This window comes from Sus scrofa, chromosome 2 (genome assembly GCF_054392235.1).
Source record: "Sus scrofa isolate SSC_HxYL_T2T_F1_AM1 chromosome 2, Sscrofa_HxYL_maternal_Yorkshire_Landrace_v2.0, whole genome shotgun sequence".
Lineage (NCBI taxonomy): Eukaryota > Metazoa > Chordata > Mammalia > Artiodactyla > Suidae > Sus > Sus scrofa.
The window spans coordinates 88,437,179-88,460,278 of NC_139384.1; the positions used below are offsets into that span (position 1 = coordinate 88,437,179).

The 23,100-nt window shown below is 50.1% G+C and overlaps 1 protein-coding gene across 1 annotated transcript in view; it reads left to right on the forward strand.

Moving 5' to 3' along the window:
* LOC100517809 (uncharacterized) overlaps positions 1 to 21,597 on the forward strand; it is a 30,856-nt gene extending 9,259 nt beyond the window's left edge. Inside the window, exons 2-5 of the mRNA XM_085011717.1 lie at positions 2,901 to 3,031; positions 16,034 to 16,120; positions 16,237 to 16,299; positions 20,023 to 21,597. Of these exons, the coding sequence (XP_084867843.1) occupies positions 2,901 to 3,031; positions 16,034 to 16,120; positions 16,237 to 16,299; positions 20,023 to 20,195 (454 nt within the window). The 3' untranslated portion in view covers positions 20,196 to 21,597. The remainder of the gene's footprint in view (positions 1 to 2,900; positions 3,032 to 16,033; positions 16,121 to 16,236; positions 16,300 to 20,022) is intronic.
* The last annotated feature ends 1,503 nt before the right edge of the window (positions 21,598 to 23,100 follow it).

A 23,100-nucleotide genomic window follows, 5' to 3' on the forward strand; every position in this document is an offset into this window, starting at 1 on the left:
AAACTTTTTTGTCTGATATTTTTGATCTGCACTTGGTTGAATCCGTGGCTGTGGCACCCGTGGATACAAGGGGCTGACTGCAATTTGACTTTTTACATTTTAGCCTTTTATGTATTTTGAGGTACTTTTTTATATGTAGTGAGGTACTTTTTTATATGTAGAGGGTTAGGGTCCAATTTAATTCCTCTGCTTGTGGATAGCTAATTGCCTGGCACCATTTGTTGAAGACACCATTTCCCCACAGTTGGATGCTGTTGAGTGTCATCTAAAACCAGTTCTTCATAGATGGATGGGTTTATTTGTAGGACTGCCATTCACTTCCATTCATCACCATGTGTATCTTTATGCTGGTATCATGGTGTTTTATTTACTGGTACTTTGTACTCATGTTTGAAATTGGGAAGGGTGAGCCTCCAACTTTGATTTTCTTTCTTTTTTCTTTTTTTGGCTGCGTCTGTAGCATGTGGAAGTTCCCAAGCCAGAGATCAAACCCACGCCACAGCTGCGACTTGCACCAGAATGCTGGATTGCTTAACCCACTGCTCCAGGCTGGGGACTGAACCTTCACCTCCTCCCAAATCTGAGCCACTGCAGTCACATTTTTTTTTTTTTTTTTTTTTGTCTTTTTGCTGTTTCTTTGGGCTGCTCCTGCGGCATATGGAGGTTCCCAGGCTAGGGGTCGAATCAGAGCTGTAGCTTCTGGCCTACACTTCAGCCACAGCAACGCGGGATCCGAGCCACGTCTGCAACCTACACCACAGCTCACGGCAATGCCGGATCCTTAACCCACTGAGCAAGGGCAGGGACCGAACCCGCAACCTCATGGTTCCTAGTCGGATTCGTTAACCACTGCGCCACGACGGGAACTCCTGCAGTCACATTTTTAACCCACTGTGTTAGAGTGGGAATGCCGTGATTTTCTTTTTTTTCTTTTAGTCTTTTTAGGGCCACACCCGCTGCATATGGAGGTTCCCAGGCTAGGGGTCGAATAGGACCTGTAGCCCCCAGCCTGCACCACACCCAAAGCAATGCTGGATCTGAGCCACATCTGCAACCTATACCACAGCGCACGGCAATGTCAAATCCTTAACGCACTGAGTGAGGCCAGGAAGCAAACCTGTGTCCTCATGGATACTAGTCAGATTCGTTTCCCCTGAGCCACAATGGGAACTTCCTCCGTGATTTTCTTTTTAAAAATTGTTTTTCTCTGAGAGTTCTCTTAAAACTGCACAATTTGGAGAGTCCTATTCTGCTCCCCTTCATATGGGCACACCCCAGTTTGCTTATGCATTCATCTCCTGAAGACATCCTGATCCCTTTAAGGCTTAGACATTGTGCAGAATAGCATTTTCTTCTTTTGTTTGGCTCCAGTGCTTCAAAGCATTTGTGTGAATACTGGAGGCATGATGGATGGATCTCAAGATGTGAGACTTGTTGAGCTTCAGAAAATACTGCCAGACTATCTCTCAACAGGCCGATATTTTTCTTTCAGCAGTGAAAGAACGCTCCTGCTGCATCCTGTGTCCCCATCCTCCAGTCACCAGTGTTGTCATTTGGGAGGAAGTTAATCAGTTCTGATTGGTGTGCAGTGCTGTCTTGTTGTTTTGCTTCATGATTCCCTAGTGGTAGATGATGTTGACCGTATTTTTGTCCACTTATTATCTGTTTATCTTCTTTAGCCAGGTGTCCTTTCATATCTTATACCCGTTTCAAAAAAATTTGTTTTTTTTTGGCCACACCCACAGCACTTGGAAGTTCTCAGTCAGGAATCAAACCTACGGCCAAAGACGTGCCCAGAAAGTTGAGGTTGGTTACAGGCGCCACTGCCTCTCCTGCCCAGATTGCCTCACCTCAAGGAGGGGACACGGATGTCCCTTCAGCATGTGATGGGCATTTCCAGCCTGACCAGCAGTGCAGGGATCAGGGATGCTGACATGTCTTCTGGGGTCTTTGCCCTTTGTTTCCCCAGAGGCAGGACCCTGGACCAGAATCATCTGTTTGAATATTGGGCTTGCTGTATTCAAGCTTCTGGCTTGTGTGGGGTTGGACTTCTGGAAAAAGAGGTGGTGGTTGTGAATGAAACATGTAAAAGTAGTGATATGTTCAGGGTGGTTGTGGTCATCCTTGTGCTTTTCTCTCAAGAGGTCTCCCCAAACTTCCTTCTTCCTTTTCCATCTGAGCCCCTTTTTCCTGTCCCCAACCCCTGTGGTGGGGACATGATCAGGTCTTGTGAATGAAGGCAGAGTGATGGATTTCAAGAAGACTCTCATACATAATGGGCATGGCAGCAGAGGGTTTTCATGTACTGGGGTGGTGCAAGTGGGGGTGAGTGTCCAAGGAGAATTTGAAAGAGAAATGCCCCTCTCTGTAATGCACTTCATCTTGCTCAGACTGAAAAGAGGAATAAAATCAAGCTGGCAGGTGCCAGGGCCAGTGCATCCCCCTGGACTGGGGTGGGAGTCATTATTAGAGATGATGGCCACCAGAGGGCGCCATAGCACCCACAGAGCCCACCTGCAGATCCCTGTCCCTGCCTCCATGTTCAGAGATGGGATTGGATGTGGGTTGGGCAGAAACCCCAGGCATGCCGGAGAGGAGGGGTTGGTTACAGTGTGTGATTGTTGCTCCAGCCCAAATTGCCTCACCTCACAGAGGGGACAGAGGTGTCCCCTCAGCACATGCTGGGCACTTCCAGCCTGGTCAGGTGGCCCAGTTGCCAGAGAATTTGACAGGCTGTCTGATGTCTCATTGCCCTTTGTTTCTCCAGAAGTAGGAGTCTGGACCTTGAAATACTCCGTCTGACTTTGGGCTTGCAGTTTTCAGTGTATAGGTTTTTCCGCATGTTGGCATGTTGCAAAACTGGGCCGGTGTCCTTTGAAGTTAGTGTGTCAAAGCGGTAGTATTTTGGAAGGCGGGCATTGCTCATTTCTGTGCATTTCTGTGAAGTTCTCCCCAACTTCCTTCTTCCCTTTCCATCTAAACTTCTTCCTCCACTGCTGGACCTCTGTTAAGAGGACTTCCCTAAAGCCAGGTAAAATGTATAATGGTGGAAGTTCTTGAAAGAAAGTTTAGTTACAGGGCTAAGGTGTGCCGACTGAGTTAAAGGTTGCTCAGGAGACTTCAGAAGCAGGGTGGCTGAGTTACATAAGATAGTGGGATGGGGAGTTCCTGTTGTGGCACAGTGGTTAACGAATCCGACTAGGAACCATGAGGTTGCAGGTTCCATCCCTGGCCTTGCTCAGTGGGTTAACGATCCGGCGTTGCCGTGAGCTGTGGTGTAGGTTGCAGACACTGCTTGGATCCTGCGTTGCTGTGGCTCTGGCGAAGGCCGGTGGCTACAGCTCTGATTAGACCCCTGGCCTGGGAATCTCCATATGCTGCAGGAGCAGCCCTAGAAAAGGCAAAAAGGCAAAAAAACAAAAAACAAAAAAAGATAGTGGGATGGGGTAGGCTGGGGTGAGTGCTCAGGGGGAGTTTAAGAGAGGCCCACCCGTCTGTGTAAGGCAGTTCATGGTGCTCAGAGGGAGTGGAAGAAGAATCAACCTGGCAGGTGCCCAAGGCCAGTGCAGCGCAGTGTTCTGCTGAGGGAGGCAAGAGGAAGGGCTGAGAGTTGCTGTTAGAGCTAATCGCCACCAGATGGCGCCAGAGCCCCAGCAGAGCCCACCTGCTGTTCCCTGGTTGCAGCTCCAGGCTTAGAGACTGTGTTGAAACAGGGCTGGTGACAGACCAAGGACGTGCCCAGAAAGTTGAGGTTGGTCCCCGGTTGCCTTTGCCTCTCAGGTCGCAATTGCCTCACCTCAGGCAGGGGACACGGAAGTGCCTTCAACATCTAATGGGCATTTCCAGACTGGCTGATGAGGAAGTGCTCAGAGATACTGCCCTTTTTCAGGGTTCTTTGCCCTTTTTTTTCCAGAGGCAGGACTCTGGACCCAGAAGCATATATTTTGAGTCTTGGACTTGTAATCCTCATGCCTCTGGCCTGGCCTGTGTGCAGATGATGGGTGGGGCAGCAGTGGGTTTTCATGTACTGGGGTGGTGTAGGTTGGGGTGAGTGCCCTGGGAGACTTGGGAGAGATAAATGCCCACCTTCCAATGTTCCTTGGCAGAAGCCCCAGGACATGCCCAAGTGCTCTGTGGTGCACCTCACTGCCCTTAGAGGGACAGGAAGAAAAAAGAAAAAAACAAAAAACAAAAAAAAAACAACTCTGGGAGTTCCTGTCATGACTCATTGGTTAATGAATCTGACTAGCCTCCACGAGGACGCAGTTTCAATCCCTGACCTTGCTCAGTGGGTTAAGGATCCGGCGTTGCCATGAGCTGTGGTGTAGGTCACAGATGCAGCTTGGGTCTGGCATTGCTGTGGCTGCGGTGTAGGCCAGCAGCTACGGCTCCGATTTGACCCCTAGCCTCGGAACTTCCATATGCCACATGTGCGGACCTAAAAAGACAAAAAAAAAAAAAAAAAAAAAAAAAAGCCAACCCCAAACAAAACAAAAACCTCTATCAGCTGTCCAAGGCTAATGCAGCCATCTGGGCTGGAGTAGGGATTCAGAACAGATTATAGTTGTTGTTAGAGGGGTGGCCGCCAGAGGGCGCTGTAGCACCCACAGAGCTCACCTGCAGCTCCCAGTTCCTAAGGCCAGACTCAGAGATGCAGTTGGAGATGGGTTTGGTAGAACCCTCAGGATGAGCCCAGAGAGGAGGGGCTGGTTATAATGTGTGATTGTCGCTCCCGCCCAAATTGCCTGCCCTCACGGAGGGGATGTAGGACCAACCTTGAGATACCTGACTTAACTTGAGGCTTCAATTTTCATGCTACAGGTTTGTCTCCGTGTTGGCATGTGGAAAATTGGGGTTGGAGGTCTTGAAAATGGAGTGGGTAAACGTGGTAGTGTTTTGGAGGGTGATCAGTGATCATCCCTGTGGCCTGTTGGTAATTTTCTCCAACTTCCTTCTTTTTCCATCTGAGCATCTTCTTCCTTTATGGTGCCTCTGTTAGGGTTACCAGTTAAAACCCCGTGAAGCTATAAAGTAGTGGGGCTTATTGTTTAAAACGTTGTTCATGGGGCTAAAGGATACTGATTTATTTAAAGCTGGATCAGGAGACTAAGAAGCAGAATGACTGAGTGATCTAAGGTAATCAGATGGGGTTGGCTGCGGTGATTGCCCTCGGGGAGCTTAAAAGAGCCCTAGCCTTCTCTGAAAATGCTCAGAGGGAGTGGAGGAAGGAAATCAAGCTGGCAGGTGCCTAAGGCCAGTTCAACCCCCTGGCCTGGGGTGGGAGTCAGAACAGGTGAGAGTTGTTGTTAGAGACGATGGCCGCCAGAGGGCACCATAGCACTAGCAGAGCCCACCCTGTCTCTACTTCCAGGCTCAGAGATGGGGTTGGAGGTGGATTTGGCAAAAACCCCAGGATGTGCCCAGAGAGGAGGGGTTGGTTACAATGTGTGATTGTCGCTCCAGCGCAAATTGCCTCACCTCACAGAAGGGCAGAGATGTCCCCTCAGCATGTGCTGGGGCACTTCTAGCCTGGTCAGGTGGTCCAGTGGCCAGTTTGACAGGCTGTCTGTTGTCTCACTGCCCTAATTTTTCCCAGAGGCAGGACTCTGGACCTTAAAATACCCGGCTTAACTTTGGGATTGTAGTTTTCAGTGTATAGGTTTTTCTCCATGTTGTCATGTTGCAAAACGGGGCTGGTGTTCTTAAAGTTAAGGGGTGTCAAAGCAGTACTATTTTGGAAGGCGGGCATTGCTCATTTCTGTGCATTTTTCTCTTCAGAATCCCTTCTATCTTCCTTCTTCCCTATCTATCCAAGCCTCTTCTCCTCAACTGACCCCCTTTTAGGACTTCCCTAAAATTAGGTCAGGTGTATAAAGCATTGGGGGTTATTGATTAAAAGGTGAGTCAGAGGGTTAAGAGTGCAGATTGATTTAAAGGCAGCTCAGGAGGCTTAAGAAGTGGGGTGGCTGGAGTTCCCGTCATGGCGCGGTGGTTAGCGAATCCAGCTAGGAACCACAAGGTTGTGAGTTCGGTCCCTGGCCTTGCTCAGTGGGTTAAAGGATCTGGCGTTGCCGTGAGCTATGGTGTAGGTTGCAGACGCGGCTCGGATCCCACGTTGCTGTGGCTCTGGCGTAGGCTGGTGGCTACAGCTCCGATTAGACCCCTAGCCTGGGAACCTCCATATGCCGCAGGAGTGGTCCAAGAAATGGCAAAAAAGACAAAAAAAAAAAAAAAAAAAAAGTGGGGTGGCTGAGTGATTGAAGGTAGTGGGATGGAGTAGCCTGGAGTGAGTGCCCTGGGAGAGTTTAAGAGCGTCCTACTCCTCTCTGAAAGTGCTCAGAAGGAGAAGAGGAAGGAAATCAAGCTGACAGGTACCCAAGGCCAACGCAGCCTAGGGGCTATTAAGGAAGAAGGCAGGAGGTTGGGCTTTGAGTTGGTATTAGAGCCAATGGCCACCAGATGGCGCCCAGGCCCCAGAAGCACCCACCTGCAGACCCTTGGCTGCATGCATCTCCAGGCTCAGAAGGGGGAAAGTTCCCGGGCCAGGGATGGAACTCACACCATAGCAGCAACTAGAGCCACAGCAAGCCACCAATGTTAAGCCACTGGATCCTTAACATGCTGAGCCACGAGGAAACTCCCTTTATTTTAATGCAGTTGTTTGTTTATAGTTCTTTGTATGATTTGAGTACAAATTCTTTTTTTTTTCTGTCTTTTTGCCGTTTTCTTGGGTCGCTCCCGCGGCTTATGGAGGTTCCCAGGCTAGGGGTCTAACCGGAGCTGTAGCCACCGGCCTATGCCAGCGGGATCCAAGCCACGCCTGCAACCTACACCACAGCTCACGGCAACGCCGGATCGTTAACCCACTGAGCAAGGCCAGGGATCAAACCTTATAGTTCCTAGTTGGATTCGTTAACCACTGAGCCACAATGGGAGCTCCTTGAGTACATATTCTTTATCAGCTGTATGTTTTGCACATATCCCCCCCCCTTCTTTTTCCGCTTGTCTTTGGTTTTCTGAAGAAGACATCTCACTGAGAAGTTTTTAATTTTATAAAGTACATTTTATTAACTTTTTTCCTTTTGTGTGTTGGCTTTTTGTGTTGTGTGTTAAAAAGTCAAAGCCCGGAGTTCCCATCATCTTGCAGCGAAAACAAATCTGACTAGGAACCATGAGGTTGCGGGTTTGATCCCTGGCCTCTCTCAGTGGGTTAAGGATCTGGTGTTGCCATGAGCTGTGGTGTAGGTTGCAGACACGGCTCAGATCTGGTATTGCTGTGGCGCTGGTGTAGGCTGACAGCTGTAGCTCCGATTGGACCCCTTGCCTGGGAACTTCCATATGCCGTGGGTGCGGCCCTAAAAAGACAAAAGACAAAAAAAAAAAAAAAAAAAAAAAAAAACTGAAAGCCCATGATCTATGTGACCAATCCCTAGATCATGTAGATTTTCTTCTATGTTTTCCTGTGCAATTTTTGTTTGTTTTAGGGCCACACCTGCGGCATATAGAGGTTCTCAGTCTGGGGTTGAATTGGAGCTGCAGCCACTGGCCTATGCTATGGACACAGCAACACCAGATCTGAGCCATGTCTGTGATCTACACCACAGCTTGCACGATGCTGGATGCTTAACCCACTGAACGAGGCCAGGGATTGAACCCGAGTCCTCATGGATGCTAGTCAGATTCGTTTCCACTGAGCCACAATGAAAACTCCTCCTCTGTAATTTTTAAAATAGTTTTCTGCTTGGTTTTGACACCTAGGAAGCTGGGCAGGTGGTCATGAATAGGGTGCGTAAAAGCTGTGTTACTTTGGTGGTCGCACTGCTCCCCTCCCCGTGCAGTATCTCGGGAGAGTTCTTTCCTCACATCCTTAGTTTTTCGTCTGAGCCTTGCCCCACCATCCATCACCACTGAGAGAAGAGCCTTAGCTAAATCCTGTTGATGTGGAAGAAGGTGGGGAGGGCTGATTAATTGAAAGATGATTACCTGACTAGTAGTGGGTCTGGTTGATTGATTCACAGTCATGGGTTTGGAGTTCCCATTGTGGCTCAGTGGGTTAAGTACCTGACTGATATCCATGAGGGCTCGGGTTTGATCCCTGGCCTCACTCAGTAGGTTAAGGATCCGGTGTTGCTGTGCACTGTGGTGTAGCTTGCAGACGTGGCTCAGATCCTGTGTTGCTGTAGCTGTGGTGTAGGCAGGCAGCTGCAGCTCCAACTCGACCCCTAGCCTGGGAACCTCCATATGCCACAGGTGCGGCCCTTAAAAAAAAGGAGTGGGGTTGCATATGGAGAGTTGAGTTTCCAGGGAGACTTTGAGGGTAGTGAGTTTGGCTGATGGACTTATAGAAGTGGTGTTGGAAAGGACTGAGAGCCCTGGGAGACTTTGAGAGAGAGATTCGCCTCTCAATAAGGCAGTTGCTTGTGCTCAGAGGGAGAGGAAAAAGGAAACCAGGCTCCCATGTGCTCAAGTCACATTCAAGCCCAGGGTTTGATCAGGAAGGAGGAAAGTTCCTGAGTGGTTGTTAGGGGAAAGCCCGTGAGGACGCCACAGCACAATTGACCCCCATTGTCGCTCTGTGTTGGCATGTCCAAGTTCAGAGACGAAGTTCGAGATGGGAATAGGGGAACCCCTAGTACAGGCTCAGTAAGGGCTGGTGGTTACTGGCCGCCTCTGCCTCTCAGCTGATGGAGGGAACATGGTTCTGCATTCACACTTGTGGGTCACTTCCTGACTGGTAGACTATCCCCATGGTCAGACACCTTGATAGGCTGTCAGGGGCCTGAGAGCCTTTTGATTCTCCAGAGGCAGAACTCTGGATCCCACAATGCCTGGCTTGCATCTTGGGTATTCAGTTTTACTAAATCATGCTTGCATGTGGTTTGGCATCTGAGCATCTGGACGGGTGGTCGTGAATAGCACATGTGACAGTGGAAGGCCTTTGGCGGGTACACTGGTCCCTTCCCTGTGAACTTTCCCGGGAGTGTTCTCCCTAACCTTCCTTGTTTGTTGTCATCTGAGCCTCCCTTTTCTGTTCTTCAAGCCCGAGGGAAGTAACTTCAATAAAAGAGCCTCAAGAAAACTGAGAGGAGGCTGATTAACTTAAATCTGGTGAGCTGACTTCAAGTGAGTTCGGCTGATTGACTTAAAGTAGTGGTGTTGGTTCAGGAAGATTGAGTGCCCTGGGAGACTGTGAGAGAGAAATACCCCCTTCAGTCAGACAGTTGCTTCCTCTCAGAGGGAGAGGAAAAAGGAAATCAGACTGCCATATGCTCAAGTCAAATTCAGCTCCAGTGTTTCCTCAGGGAGCAGGGAGGCGGGGCTCTGAGTCGCAGTTAGAGAGAACGGCCGCTAGAGGGCGCCAGAGCGCAGGTTGAGCCCAAGGGCTGACTGCTGTGTGCTGGCAAGTGCAAGCTCAGAGATGGGTTGGGGAGGGGAAAGGTGGACCCAAGGATGCCCAGCAAGAAGGTCAGGGTTACAGCCCGACTCCGACTCTAGGTTCAGGTGGCCTTGCCTGGTGGGGGAGACATAGTTCTGCCTTCATACCTGGGGGGGTCACTTCCAGACTGGTTGGGTTGACTGCTGGCCAGTTTGACAGGCTGTCTGAGGTCTGACTGCCACTTGATGCTCCAGAGGCAGAACTCTGGACCCAGCTGTATCCGGCTTGACTCTGGGACAGGCACTTTTCCAGAATCAGGCTGGCATGGGTTTCCTCATCTGGAGAGCTGGGCTGGTGGTAGCTCATGGAGTGTGTACAAGTCGAGGTCCTTTAGCATGCATGCAGTTCCCGTGGCTCAGAACTGTCTCTGAAGAGTTCTTTCCCCAAATCCAAATCCTGATTTTTTTTCCATCTGAGCATCTCCCGTCATTTGCCCCAAAGGGAAGAACGTTACCTGAACCCAGCTCACAGAAAGTAAGACAGTGCTGACGAATTTAAAGATGATTTGTTTTTTAATATGAATTTTATTGGAATATAGGTGACTTACAGTGTACTGCAAAGTTAATCAGCCATACATATACATATGTATCCATTCTTTTTTTCTTTTTTTTGTCTTTTTGCCTTTTCTTGAGCCACGCCCATGGAATATGGAGGTTTCCAGGCTAGGGGTCTAATCAGAGCTCTAGCCACCGGCCTATGCCAGAGCCATAGCAACGCCAGATCCAAGCCGAGTCTGTGACACACACCACAGCTCACAGCAATGCTACTGAGCAAGGCCAGGGATCGAACCCGCAACTTCATGGTTCCGAGTCGGATTTGTTAACCACTGAGTCACGATGGGAACTCCTCCATTCTTTTTCAGATTCTTTCCCCAAATAGGCTATTACAGAGTATTGAATAGATTTCCCCAAGCTATATATAGCTACTATTGTTTCCTTGTTACCCATCGATTTTGTATATAGTAGTGTGTACATGCCAATCCCAACCTTCCAATCCATCCCTCCCCCCTCTTTTCCCTTTGGTAACCATACTTTTTTTCAAAATCTTTGAGTCTGTTTCTGTTACATGTGAGAATGAAATCTGAGATGCTATTATTTCACCATTTCATTTATTTTGCCTTAATCTCATTTATCTATGCAACAGATAGTGATGGCTTAGACTAGAGAGGTAGTAGGAGAGGTAGGGAGAAATGACCCAATTCTGGATGTATTCAAAAGGTAGACATCGCATCAAAGTATCTTTTGATTTAAAGACAATTTCTTGACTTAGAGTGGGTTTCTGCTGATTGACTTAAGGTAGTATTTTCCATATGGAGGATTGAATTTTTTGGAAGCCTCTGAGAGGGACACAGCCCCCTTTGTAAGGCAGCTGATTGTGAGTTTGGCTTCTGGAATGCAGTGTGTCAATGGTGGTATTTTGGGGGGTGGGCTTTGCTCATTCCTGTGCCCTTTCTATCCAGAGATCTCCACAACTTCCTTCCTCCCTCTCCACCTGAGTCTCTTCCTCCTCTGTGGGGTCAGTTGTTAGAGGGAACCTACCTAAAACAGGTGAGGTGAGTAACAACTGGGTTCTCCATGATTTCACACTGAGTCCCAGAGCTGAAGGGTGCTGATGATTCAAAGCCTGCTCACATGACTTAACAAGCGGGGTTGCTGATATTAGGGAGTGGGGTGGTGTCAGGGCCCTGGCTGACTTTAAGAACATTAACCCCACCCCACCCCCTATGGTGCATTTCAGTGCACTGAGAGGGAGAGGACTAAGGAAATCATGCTGGCTCATGCCCAAGGCCAGTGCAGACCAGGGTTCTGCAGTGGGAAGCCGGGGAAGGGTTGGGAGTTGCTGTTGAAGCACATGTCTGCCAGATGGCGCCAGAGCGCCAGCAGAGCCCCCCCTGCAGCTCCATGGCTGCATCTCCAGGTTCATATACACAGTTGGAGATGGATTTGGGGAAGCCCAAGGAGTTGCCCCATGATCTGTGTTTGGGTACATGGTACCCCTGACCCCATGGCCCAATGTGCCTCACTTTCAGAGAGGGGACATAGTTCTGCCATTACACCTATGGTTCAGTTCCTGCATGATCTGGGAGCAGTGGCCCAGTGGCAGAGAATTTGATGGGGTGTCTGTGGTCTGAGTGCCATTTGATTGTTTGGAGGCACAACTCTGGGCCCAGAAATACTTGGCTTGAATCCTGGCCATGTACTTTGCTAGAATCGGGCTGGTGTGGAGTTTGGCTTCTGGAAAGCTGGGCTTCAGGTCATGAATGCAGTGTGTCAATGCCGTGATATTTTGAGGGATGGGTTGTGCTTATTCCTGTTCCCTTTGTCTTTAGAGATCTCCATAACCTCCTTCCTCCCTCTCCTTCCGCTCCACCTAAGAGTCTTCTTCCTCTGCTGGACCCCTGTGTCAAGAAACCTACCTAGATCCAGTTAACATGAATAAAGGCTGGGTGGTCTTTGATTTCAAGCTGGGTCCCAGGACTGTTGGGTGCTGATGATTCAGTGCTTGCTCACTTGCTTAAAAAGCAGGGTCTCTGATTTCAGGGACTGGGGCAGTGTCAGGTGGGGTGACTGCCCTGGCCAACTTTGAGATAGTTCTACCCCGCCTGTAGTGCATATTAGTGCACTGAGAGGAAGAGGAGTAAGAAAATCATGCTGGCACGTGCCCAAGGCCAGTTCAGCCCCAAAGTTCTGCTGTGGGAGACAGAGGAAAGGCTGAGGGTTTGTGTTACAGCAGCTGGCCACAAGATGGCGCCAGAGCACCAGCAGAGCCCATCTGCTGCTCCCTGGCTGCACCTTCAGATTCAGAGATGGTGTTGAAGGTGGGCTGGTGACCGCCCAGGGACGTGCCCAGAGTTTAGGCTGGTTAAAGGGCGCCCCTGACTCTCAGGTCCAATTGCCTCTGCTCAGGGAGGGGACACAGGGCATTTCCGGCCTGACCGGTGATGCACAGATCAGAGATATTGACATGTCCTCCAGGGGCTGATTGCCCTTTGTTTTCCAGAGGCAGAACTCTGGACCAGAATCATCTGTTTGAATCTTGGGCTTGCAGTCTTCAAGCCTCTGGCTTGTGTGGGGTTTGGCATCTGGAAAAAGGGGCTGGTGCTGATGAACAGAGTATGCAAAAATGGTGATATGTCAGTGGGTGGCTGTGCCCATCCTTGTGCTTTTTCTCTCAGGATCCTCCAAAGCTTCCTTCTTCCCTTTCTACCTGAGCCTTTTTATCCTGATCCCAAGCTCTGTTCTGGGGACATGACCTCAACCTAGGTCTTGTGAATTAAGAAAGGATGATTGATTTAAAGAAGTCTTCATGACATAATGGGTGGGGCAGCAGACAGTTTTCATGTACTGGTTTGGTGTAGGTTGGGGTGAGTGCTGTGGGAGACTTTAGGAGAGAGAAATACCCTGTTCTGTAATGCACTTCACTGTGCTGAAAGGGAGAGGAGGAACAAAATCAAGCTGGCACGTGCCAGGGCCAGTGCAGCCCCCTGAGCGGGATGGGAATCAGAACAGGTGAGAGTTGTTGTTAGAGCTGATGGCCACCAGAGGGCGCCATGGCACCCACAGAGCCCGCCTGGTGATTCCTGTCTCTACCTCCAGGCTCAGAGATGGTGTCCGAGGTGGGTTTGGCAGAAGCCCCAGGCCGTGCCCAGAGATGGGAGTTGGTTATAACATGTGATTGTCGTTCCAGCCCAAGTTGCCTCACTTCACAGAGAGGACAGAGGTGTCCCCTCAGCATGTGCTGGGGCAATTCCAGCCTGGTAAGGTGTCCTAGTGGCCAGTTTGACAGGTTGTCTGGTGTCTCACTTCTCTAATTTTCCACAGAGGCAAGAGACTCTCAATAGACTCTTGACCTTGAAACACCTGGTTTAACTTTGTGCTTGCAATTTTTCAGGTACAGGTTTTTCTGCATGTTGACATGCGGAACACAGGGGCTGCTGTCCTGAACCTGCAGTGTGTAAAAGTGGTAGTATTTTACAGAGAGATGTTTCTTTTCCCTGTGCCCATTCTCTTGAGAATTCTCTCCAACTTCCTTCTACCCTTTCTGTCTGAGCCTCTTTCTCCTCTACCTTACCCCTTTTAGGGGCACCTACCTAAAACCAGGTAAAGTGTATCGAGTGTTGGGGGTTATTGATTGAAAGGTGGGTCACAGGATTCAAGGATGCTGATGGATTTAAAGCCAGATCAGGAGACTTCAAAAATGGGGTGACTAAATGATTAAACGTAGTGGAATGGGGTAGCCTGGGGTGAGTGCCCTGGGGACGTTTGAGTCCTACCCCTCTTTGAAAGGTAGTTCATGGTGCTCAGAGGGAGAGGAGGAAATCACGCTGGCAGGTGCCCAAGGCCATTGCAGCCTGGGTTCCGCTGAGACAGGAGGAAGGGCTGAGAGTTGCTGTTAGGGCACATGGCCACCAGATGGCGCCAGAGCAGCAGCAGCGCCCCCGTGCAGCTCCCTGACCTCATCTCCAGGCTCAGAACAAGCAGAAGTTCCCAAGCCCAGGCTGGAACCCAGGCCACCCAGGCAACTAGAGCCACAACAATGACATCACACAATCCTTAAACTGCTGAGCCGCAAGGAAACTCCCTCTTTACCTATTTATAATGCAGTTGTTCATTTTATAGCTCCAATCTACTGCAGGTCACCTGATAAGAGGGGACACAGTTCTGCTATCACCTCTATGGATCCCTTTCTGACTCATTGGGCTGCTCAATGTCTAAACACTCTGACAGACCATCTGGAGCCTGAACAGCCTTTGGGTTCTCCAGACACTGAACTCTGGACGCAGAAACCCCTGGTTTGAACGTCGTGCATGCAATTTCCCAGTAACAGGCTTGCGTGGGGTTTGGCATCTGGCAATCTGGGCTGGTGGCTGTGAATGGGTTGTGGAAATGCAGTGGTTCTGTGGTGGTCAGGCAGTGCCCATCCCTGTGAATTACTATGGAGTGTTGTCAGCAAAGTCCCTTATTTTGTTCCATCTGAGCCTCTCCATCCTGTTCCCCTCTGCGGAAAGTTCCCTTGCCAAAGTCAGTTCCTGAAGCTGAAAAGGAGTTGACCCATTTTTAAGCCGGTTAACAGACATGAGGCGCAGCAGGCTGATTTATTTAGGTTGTGCTGTTGGATCAGGAGGACTGAGTGCCCTGGGAGACAGTGAGAGAGAAACACACCCTTCGGTTGTTGTGCTCAAAGGGAGAGGAAGCAGGAAACCAAGCTCCCTGGTGCCTCTGACCCTGCAGCCCAATTTGCCTCAAGTCAGTGAGGGGTCAGAGTTCTGCCATCACATGGTCTAATTCAATTCCTGTCTGGTCATGTGGCCCAAAGATTAGAGAGTTTGACAGGATGTCTGTGGTCTGAATGTCCTGTGCTTGTTTGGAGGCAGAACTCTGGGCCTAGAAACACCTGGCATGAATGTTGGAGTGGAGGTTTCTGGAATCAGCCTGCTGGGGAGTTTGGCTTCTGGAAAGCTGGACTTCAGGTTTAGAAAGCAGTGTGTCAGTGAGGTGGTATCTTGTGGGGCAGGCTGTGCTCATCACTGGATCTCCACAACCTCTGTCCTCTCCACCTGAGCCTCTTCACCTTCTGTGGGACACCTATTAGAAGGAGCCTGTCTAGGGAGTTCCTGCTGTGGTGCAGTGGAAATGAATCCAGCTAGTATCCATGAGGACTTGGGTTCAATCCATGGCCTCCCTCAGTGGGTCAGGGATTGTGTGTTGCTGTGAGCTGTGGTGTAGTTTGAAGATGTGGCTCAGATCTGGCATTGGTGTGGCTGTGGTGTAGGCTGACAGTTGCAGTTCCAATTCGACCCCTAGCCTGGGAACCTCCATATGCCCTGGGTGCGGCCCTGAAAAGGAAAAAAAAAAAAAAAAAGAACCTGTCTAAATCCATGTAGGGATTGCTTCTAATTCCAAGCTGAGTCCTGGGGAGGAAAGCTGCTGATTCAAAGCCTGCTCTCCTGACTTAAATTGCAGGTTGCTGATTTCAGAGAGTGGGATGAAGTCGGGTGGGGTGACTGCCCTGGCTGGCTTTGAGATATTCACACCCCCACCCATCGTGCATTGCAGCGCGCTGAGAGGGAGAGGGGTAAGAAAATCACGCTGGCAAGTGTCCCAGGCCAGTGCAGATTAAGGTTCCGCTGTGGGAGGCCCCAAATGACTGGGAGTTGCAATTAGAGCACATGTCCACAAGATGGCACCAGAGCGCCAGCAGAGCCCTGCTGCAGCTCCAAGGCTGCATCTCCAGGCTCAGATACAGGGTGGAAAATGATTGGTGGAGACCAGATATTTCCATTTAGATACATGTTGCCTCAAACCCTATGGTTCAGTGTGCCTCAACTCAGAGGATTTAGGCTCTGACATCACATCTCTGCTTCAGTCTCTACATGATCAGGTGCCCCAATGGCCTGAGTGCCTTTAGCTGATTTGAAGTAGCACACTGGACCCAGAAATACCTGGCTTAAATCTTGGGGTGCAGTTTTTTAGTTCAGGCTGGTATGATATTTGGCTTCTGGAAAGCTGGGCTTTGGGTCATGAATTCAGCCCATCAATGCAGTAGTATTTTGGGGGGGGTGGAGTTTCTCATCATCCCTGTGCTCTTTCTGTCCAGAGGTCTCCACATCCTCCTCCTCCCTACTCTACCTGAGCTTCTTCCTCATCTGCGGGACCCTGTGCCAAGGAACCTACCCAAATCCAGGTAAAGTGAATAATGCCCGGGAGGTCCTGGATCTCAAGCTGATTGCCAGGGCTGAAGGGGGCTGATGGGTTGACTGCCAGCTATCTTGACTTAACAAGCAGGGTCTCTGATTTCAGGGATTGGGTTGGTGTCGGATGGGGTGAATGTCCTGGCGACTTTGAGACAGTCCTACCTGCAAGGTAAAGGAGTTAGGAAATCATACTGGTAAGTACCCTGGGCCAGTGCAGAGCAGGCTTCTGCTCTGGGAAGCAGATGAAGGGCTTGGAGTTGCTGTTAGAGCACATGTCCACCAGACGGCGCCAGAGCAGCAGCAGAGCCCCCACCCCACAGCTCCCTGGCTGCACCTTCAGCCACAAATATGAGGTTGGAGATGGGTTGGTGGAAGCCAGAAGAGGTGCCCAGAGCTGGGGCTTGGCTGCAGGGCACCTCTAACTCTGGACAAGTTGCCTCATCTTGGGGGAGGGGACATGGTTCTGCCATCACATCTAAGGCTCACTTCCTGCATGGTCTGGTGGCCCAGGGGCTAGAGAGTTTGACAGGCTGCCTTGGCTCTGAGTCTCCTTTGATTGTTTGGAGGCAGATTTCTGTACCCAGAAACACTTAGCTTGAATCTTGGACGTCCATTTTTCTGAAATGAGGCTGACCTCACCTCCTGTCTTTTAGTGTATTCAGTGCTCTGAGAGGCCAAGGAGGAGGAAAATCATGCTGGTTTGTGCCCAAGATCAGTCCTGGATTTATAAGTTCTGGAGTTCCTCTTGTGGCTCAGTGGGTTAAGAACCTTACTTGTATCCATGAGGATGCAGGTTCAATTCCTGACCGCTTAGTGGGTTAAGGATCCAGCATTGCCATGAGCTGTGGTGTAGGTTGCAGATGTGGCTCAGATCTGGCGTTGCTGTGGCTGTGGTGTAGGCTGGCAGCTGCAGCTCTGATTTGACTCCTGGCCTGGGATCCTCCATATGCTGTGAATGCAGCCCTAAGAAGACCAAAAACTTACAAGTCTAGTTGTCAATGCATTTGTTTCTGGGTCCAAAGATCTGCCTCTGTTGAAACAAAGGGCACACTGACCCAAGGAACTTTCCACACTCTGGCACCTGGCACACCCAATCAGGCTGGACATGCCCATCAGATGCTGAAGGCACAGCTGTGTCCCCTCCCTGAGGTGAGGCACTTTGGTGAGAGTATGAGAGGTACCCTGTAACCAACCCCAGACCTATGAGCATGCACCGAGTGTTCCAACAGTCCTACTTTAACTCCATCGCTGAGACTGTTCTTGCAACCAGGCAGCTGCAGGTGGGCTCCGCCTGTGCTCTTGTGCTACCCGGCGACCCCGCTCTCTGATCATGAACTCTCAGCCCTTCCTGCTGTTTCCATCATCTGCCTCTGAACCCACCCTGGCTTGGGCGCTGGCAGCTTGATTTCATTTCTCTCAGCCACTAAGCGGAATGAATGCCCTCAACACTGGGGTATATCTCTCTCTCAGTCTCCCAGAGCACTCACCCCAACCTACCCCCCCCACAGTACATCAAAACCCTCCCCACCCACTGTGTCCTGAGCTCCTTCTTGAAATCAGTCACACTGTCCTCACTCATATGACCTTCCTTTGGGTCTGCTCCCTGAAACAGCAGTCACAGCAACTAGAGGTTCAGATGGAAGGGGAAGAATTAACTTTGGGGAGAACTCTTGAAAGGTAAAGTACAGGGATTCCTGTCTGCCCTTCAAAACAGCGCAATGTGGAGTTCCCATCATGGCTCAGTGGAAATGAATCTACCATCCATGAGGACGCAGGTTTGATCCCTGGCCTCACTCAGTGGGTTAAGGATCCAGCGTTGCCATGAGCTGTGGTGTAGGCTGGCGACTGCAGCTCCAATTTGACCCCCAGCCTGGGAACCTCCATATGCCGAGGGTGCAGCCCTAAAAGAACAAACAGGAATTCCCGTCGTGGCTCAGTGGTTAACAAATCCGACTAGGAACCATGAGGTTGCGAGTTCGATCCCTGCCCTTGCTCAGTGGGTTAAGGATCCGGTGTTGCCGTGAGCTGTGGTGTGGGTTGCAAATGCGGCTTGGATCCCGTGTTGCCATGGCTCTGGTGTAGGCTGGTGGCTGCAGCTCTGATTAGACCCCTGGTCTGGGAACCTCCATATGCTGCGGGAGCAGCCCAAGAAATGGCAAAAAGACAAAAATAAATAAAATAAAATAAACAAAAAACAAAATAGCATAACTTTGAGAGCTCCACTCATGACCACCAGCCCCTTTTGCCACATGACAACTTTATGGAGGCTGCAGGCTCGGTAATCAAAAGGCAAAGATTCAAGACACGTATGGCAGGACCAGTGTATTGGGTTCTGGTAAAGCAAAAAGCAAACCAACCCCAGAGACCATGTCCACCTCTCTGGCCCCTGGGTAACCAGAGAAGGATGGAAATACCCATCAGATGCAGAAAGCACACCTTTCCACTCCCTGAGGTGAGTCAATTTGTGCCAGTCAGTGGCACCCTGTAACCCATCTCAACACACTGGACAAGTCCCATGGGTCCTACTAACCCACCTTTGCACCATCTCTTGGCCTGGAGGTGCAGCCAGGGAGCTGCAGATGGGCTCTCTCTGTACTCTAGAAGGATTTCCAACCTTCTAGAGGCTGTCCCCTCTTAACACCAACTCTCAGCATTTCCTCCTGTTTCCCGAGCATCCCCTGAAGCTAAACTTGGGCCCTGGCAGCTTGATTTCATTTCTCCCTAGCCACCAAGCCCAATGAAGAGGCCTAGACACTGGGGTGATTCTCTCACAGTCTCCCAAAGCACTCACCTCAACCTACCCCACCCCAGTACTTTAAAACCCTCTGCCTCCCCACCCAGTGTGTCCTGAGTGCCCTCACTCACGTGACCTTCCTTTTGGTCTGCTCCCTGAAACAGGGGCCAGAGACACAAAAAAGGCTCAAGGAGTTCCTGTTGTGGCACAGCAGAAACGAATCCAACTAGGAATCATGAGGTTGCAGGTTCGATCCCTGGCCTCAGTGGGTTAAGGATCTGGCGTTGCCGTGAGCTGTGGTGTAGGTTGCAGCTGCAGCTCGGATCCGGCATTGCAGTGACTGGTGTAGGCCAGCAGCTGTAGCCCTAAAAAGCAAAAAAAGAAAAAAAAAAGAAAAGAAAAAAAAAGGCTCAAGATGGAAGGGAAGAATGAAGTTTGGAGAGAACTCTGGGGAGAAAAGGCACAGGGATTTCCACAATTTTTACATTCTCCTTTCCTGATCACAAGCCCCATTTTCAACATGACAACTTCTTAGAGTCTGGAGGCTTGAAAATTGCCAGCTCAAAATTCAAGAGAGATATTTTGGTTCCAGAGTTGTGCCTCTAGAGAAACAAAAACCATTCCAACCACAGAGAACCTTTCAAAATCTCTGCTCCTGGGCTGCCCAGGCAGGCTGGCAATATTCATCTGATGCTGAAGGCACAAATATTTCCCCTTCCAGTGGTGGGGCTATTTGGGCCAGAGAGTCAGGGCCATCCAGTAACCATCTCCAGCACTCTGGGCACATTCTGGGTGTTGAGTAAAACCCACCTTCAACCTCAGTTCTGAGCTTGGAGGTGCAGCCAGGGAGCTGCAGGTGGGCTCTGCCAATGCTCTGGCGTCATCTGGCGGCCTTGTGCTCTAACAGCAGCTCTCAGCCCTTCCTGCTGTTTCCATCAGCCCCTGGGGCTGCACTGGCCTTGGGCACCTGGAGCTTGATGTTGTTCCTTCTTCCCCTCTTGAGTCCAATGACGTGCCCTACAGACTGGTGGTATTTGTCAGTCAAATGTCTCAGAACACTCACCCAATCCTATCGACCCCATATATTAAAACCCTCTGCCTCCCCAGCCATTGGGTCTTGAGTCTTTACACCAGTAACCCTGCCTTAATTGCCTTTAGGCCTGCTCCCTGAAACATTGGCAAGAAACTGGAAAAAGAGGCTAATATGGAGAGGGAAGAAGTTTGGCAAGATCTTTGGAGAGAAAAAGGACAGAGCTGAGCAAATCTGCCCGCCAAAATATCACCCCTTTTCCATGCTCCATTCACAACCACCAGCCCATTTTTCCACATGACAATCCTCTGCAGTCCAGAAGCTTGAAAATTACAAGCCCAAGATTCAAGACACATGTTTCTTGTCCAGAGTCCTGCCTGTCTAGAAACAAAGATAAATCAGACCTCAGAGAATCCGTCAAGCACTATATCCACTGGGCCCCCTAACCAGACTAGAAGTGCCCCAGTACATTCTGAAGGGACACCTATCACCTATGTCCCCTGTGTGAGGTGAGGTGATTTTGGATGGAGTGACAACGACCCAGTGTCAGCAACCCTTCATCTCTGGGCGTGTCTATGGGGTTCTGCCAAACTTACCTCCACTGCATCTCAGACTGAAGGTTCAGGGAGCTGCAGATGGGCTCTGCCTGTGCTCTGGCACCGTCTGGTGTCCATGCGCTCTAACATTAACTCTCAGCTCTTCCGCCAGTTCCCTCAGTAGCCCTCTGGGCTGCACTGGCCTTGGACACCTGCCAGCTTGATTTTCTTCCTCCTCTCCCTCTCAGTGCACTGAAGTGCCCTATAGACCAGGGTATTTCTCAAAGTCTCCTAGAGCGCTCACCACAACCCAATACAGTAAAACTTGTTGGGTCCCCACCGTTGGGTCCTGAGAGCCCTCTTATATCAATCCCCCTGCCTCAGTTCATGATACTGCCTTTAGGTCTGCTTCCTGCAATAGAGGTAAGATACATGGGAAAAAAAGGCTCAATGGACAGAAAAGAAGGAAGTTTATGGAGATGTCTTGAGAGAAAATTCACAGTGATTTGCATAGCTGCCAACCAAAATATTACAACTTTTACATGCTACATTTATGAATAACATCCCTTATTTGTACATGATACACTCACAGAGGCCTTAGGCTTGAAACTACAAGCCCAAGATTCAAGACAGATGTTTCTGGGTCCTGAGTTGTGCCTCTCCTGAAACAAGGGAAGTCTGGCCCCAGAGAACCTATCAAACTCTCTGGCCCTTGGGCCACATGACCAGGCTGGAAATACCCATCAGATTTTGAAGCCACAGGCATGTCCCCACACTGAGGTGAGAAAATTCTGGGCCAGAGAGTCAGAGGCACCCTGTAACCAAACCCTACAACTCTGGGCACATCCTGAGTGTTCCACCAACTCATCTTCAACCACATCTCTAAGCTGGAGGTGTGTCCAGGAAGCTGCAGGTATACGTTTCTGCTGCTCTGGCACCATCTGGCGGCCATCAGCTCTAACATCAACTCTCAGCCCTTCATTCTGTTTTCCCTCAGCTGTTCCCTGGGGCTGTTCTGGCTTTAGATCTCTGCCAGCTTGATGTTCTTTCTCTCATCCTCTAAGCTTAATGAAGTGCCCTACAGACTGGGCCGTTTCTCTTTCAAAGTCTCCCAGAGCACTCATGCCAACCTACCCTATCAATACATTAAAACCCTCTGCTTCCCCACCCACTGGCTCTTGAGTGCCTTCTTTGAATCAGTCACCTTGCCTTAATTCACAAGAACTGCATTCAGGTCTGCTCCCTCTAACAGGGGTGGGAGACAGAAAAAGAGACTCAGATGGAAGAAGGATGATTGTTGAGAACTTTGAGAGAAAAAGCACAGAGATTAGCACAGCATCCCACCAAGAAACACTCCTTTTCCATGCTCCATTCACAACCACCAATCCATTTTCTTAAATGACACCTTCACAGAAGCTGGAGGTTTAAGATTGCAAGCCCAGGATTCAAAACAGATATTTGTGATCCAGAGTTCTGCCTATTGAGAAACAGGGCGATCTGACCTTGGAGAACCTGCCAAACTCTCTCCTCCCGGGCAGCTGGACTAGGATGGAAATACCAGCCAGAGGCTGAAGGTGCACATGTTTCCCTTGCTAAGGTTAGGAAATTTTGGACAGAGTGTCAGAGGCAACCTAGAATTAACCCCAACACTCTGGGCACATCTTGGTGTATTTACCAACCCAACTGCTATTTAGCTGCACCTCTGAGCCTGGAGGTGTGGACAGGGAGCTGCAGATGGGCTCTGTCTGTGCTCTGGCGCCATCTGGTGGCCAACCCCTCTAATGACAGCTCTTCACCCTTCCTCCTGTTTCCCCCAGCAGCCCCTGAGCTGCACTGGCCTTAAACACCTGCCATCATGATGTTGCTCCCGCTCACCCTTTAAGCGACATGACTTGCTTTGCAGACTGGGGTATTTCCCTCGCAAAATCTCCCAGAGCACTCACCCCAACCTAAACCACCCCAATACATTAAAAACCCTCTGCTTCCCCACCCACTAAATCAATCAGCTAGACCTGCCCTAAAGTTTGCTCCCTGTGATACAGAGGTTGGAGGCTGGGGAAAAGAAGGTTCAGAGGGAAATAGAAGAGGGAAGTTTGAAATGTCTTGAAGGTAAAGGCACAGCGGTTCAAACTGCCACCCACCAAAATTAGCACAGTTTTATGAGCTCCATTCATGACCACGGGCTCCTTTTCCCAGATGACAACTTTACAAAAGCCAGTGGCTTGAAAATGTTAAGTCCAAGACTCAAGACAGATATCTGTGGGTCCAGAATCCTGCCTTTCAAAAACAAAGGCTGGTCTGACCCCAGAGATCTCCTCAAACTCTCTGGCCCCTGGGACACTCGACCAGTTTGGAATCACCCATCTGATGCTGAAGGCACATATGTTTTTTCTTCTTGAGGTGAGCCAACTGGGCCCGAGAGTCAGAGATGCCCTGATATAAATTCCAACACTGGGCATGTCCTGGGGTTTCCACCAACCCACCTTCCACCCCATCTCTGAGCCTGAAGGTGCAGCCAAAGAGGCACAGAGGGCTCTGCCTGTGCTCTGGTGCCACCTGGTGCCCACCGGCTCTGACACCACCTCTCAGCCCTTCGCCCTTTCTTCCTCAGCAGCCCTGGGGCTACAACTGGCCTTGGCCTTCAAGCTGGGTTTCGTTCCAGATCTCCTG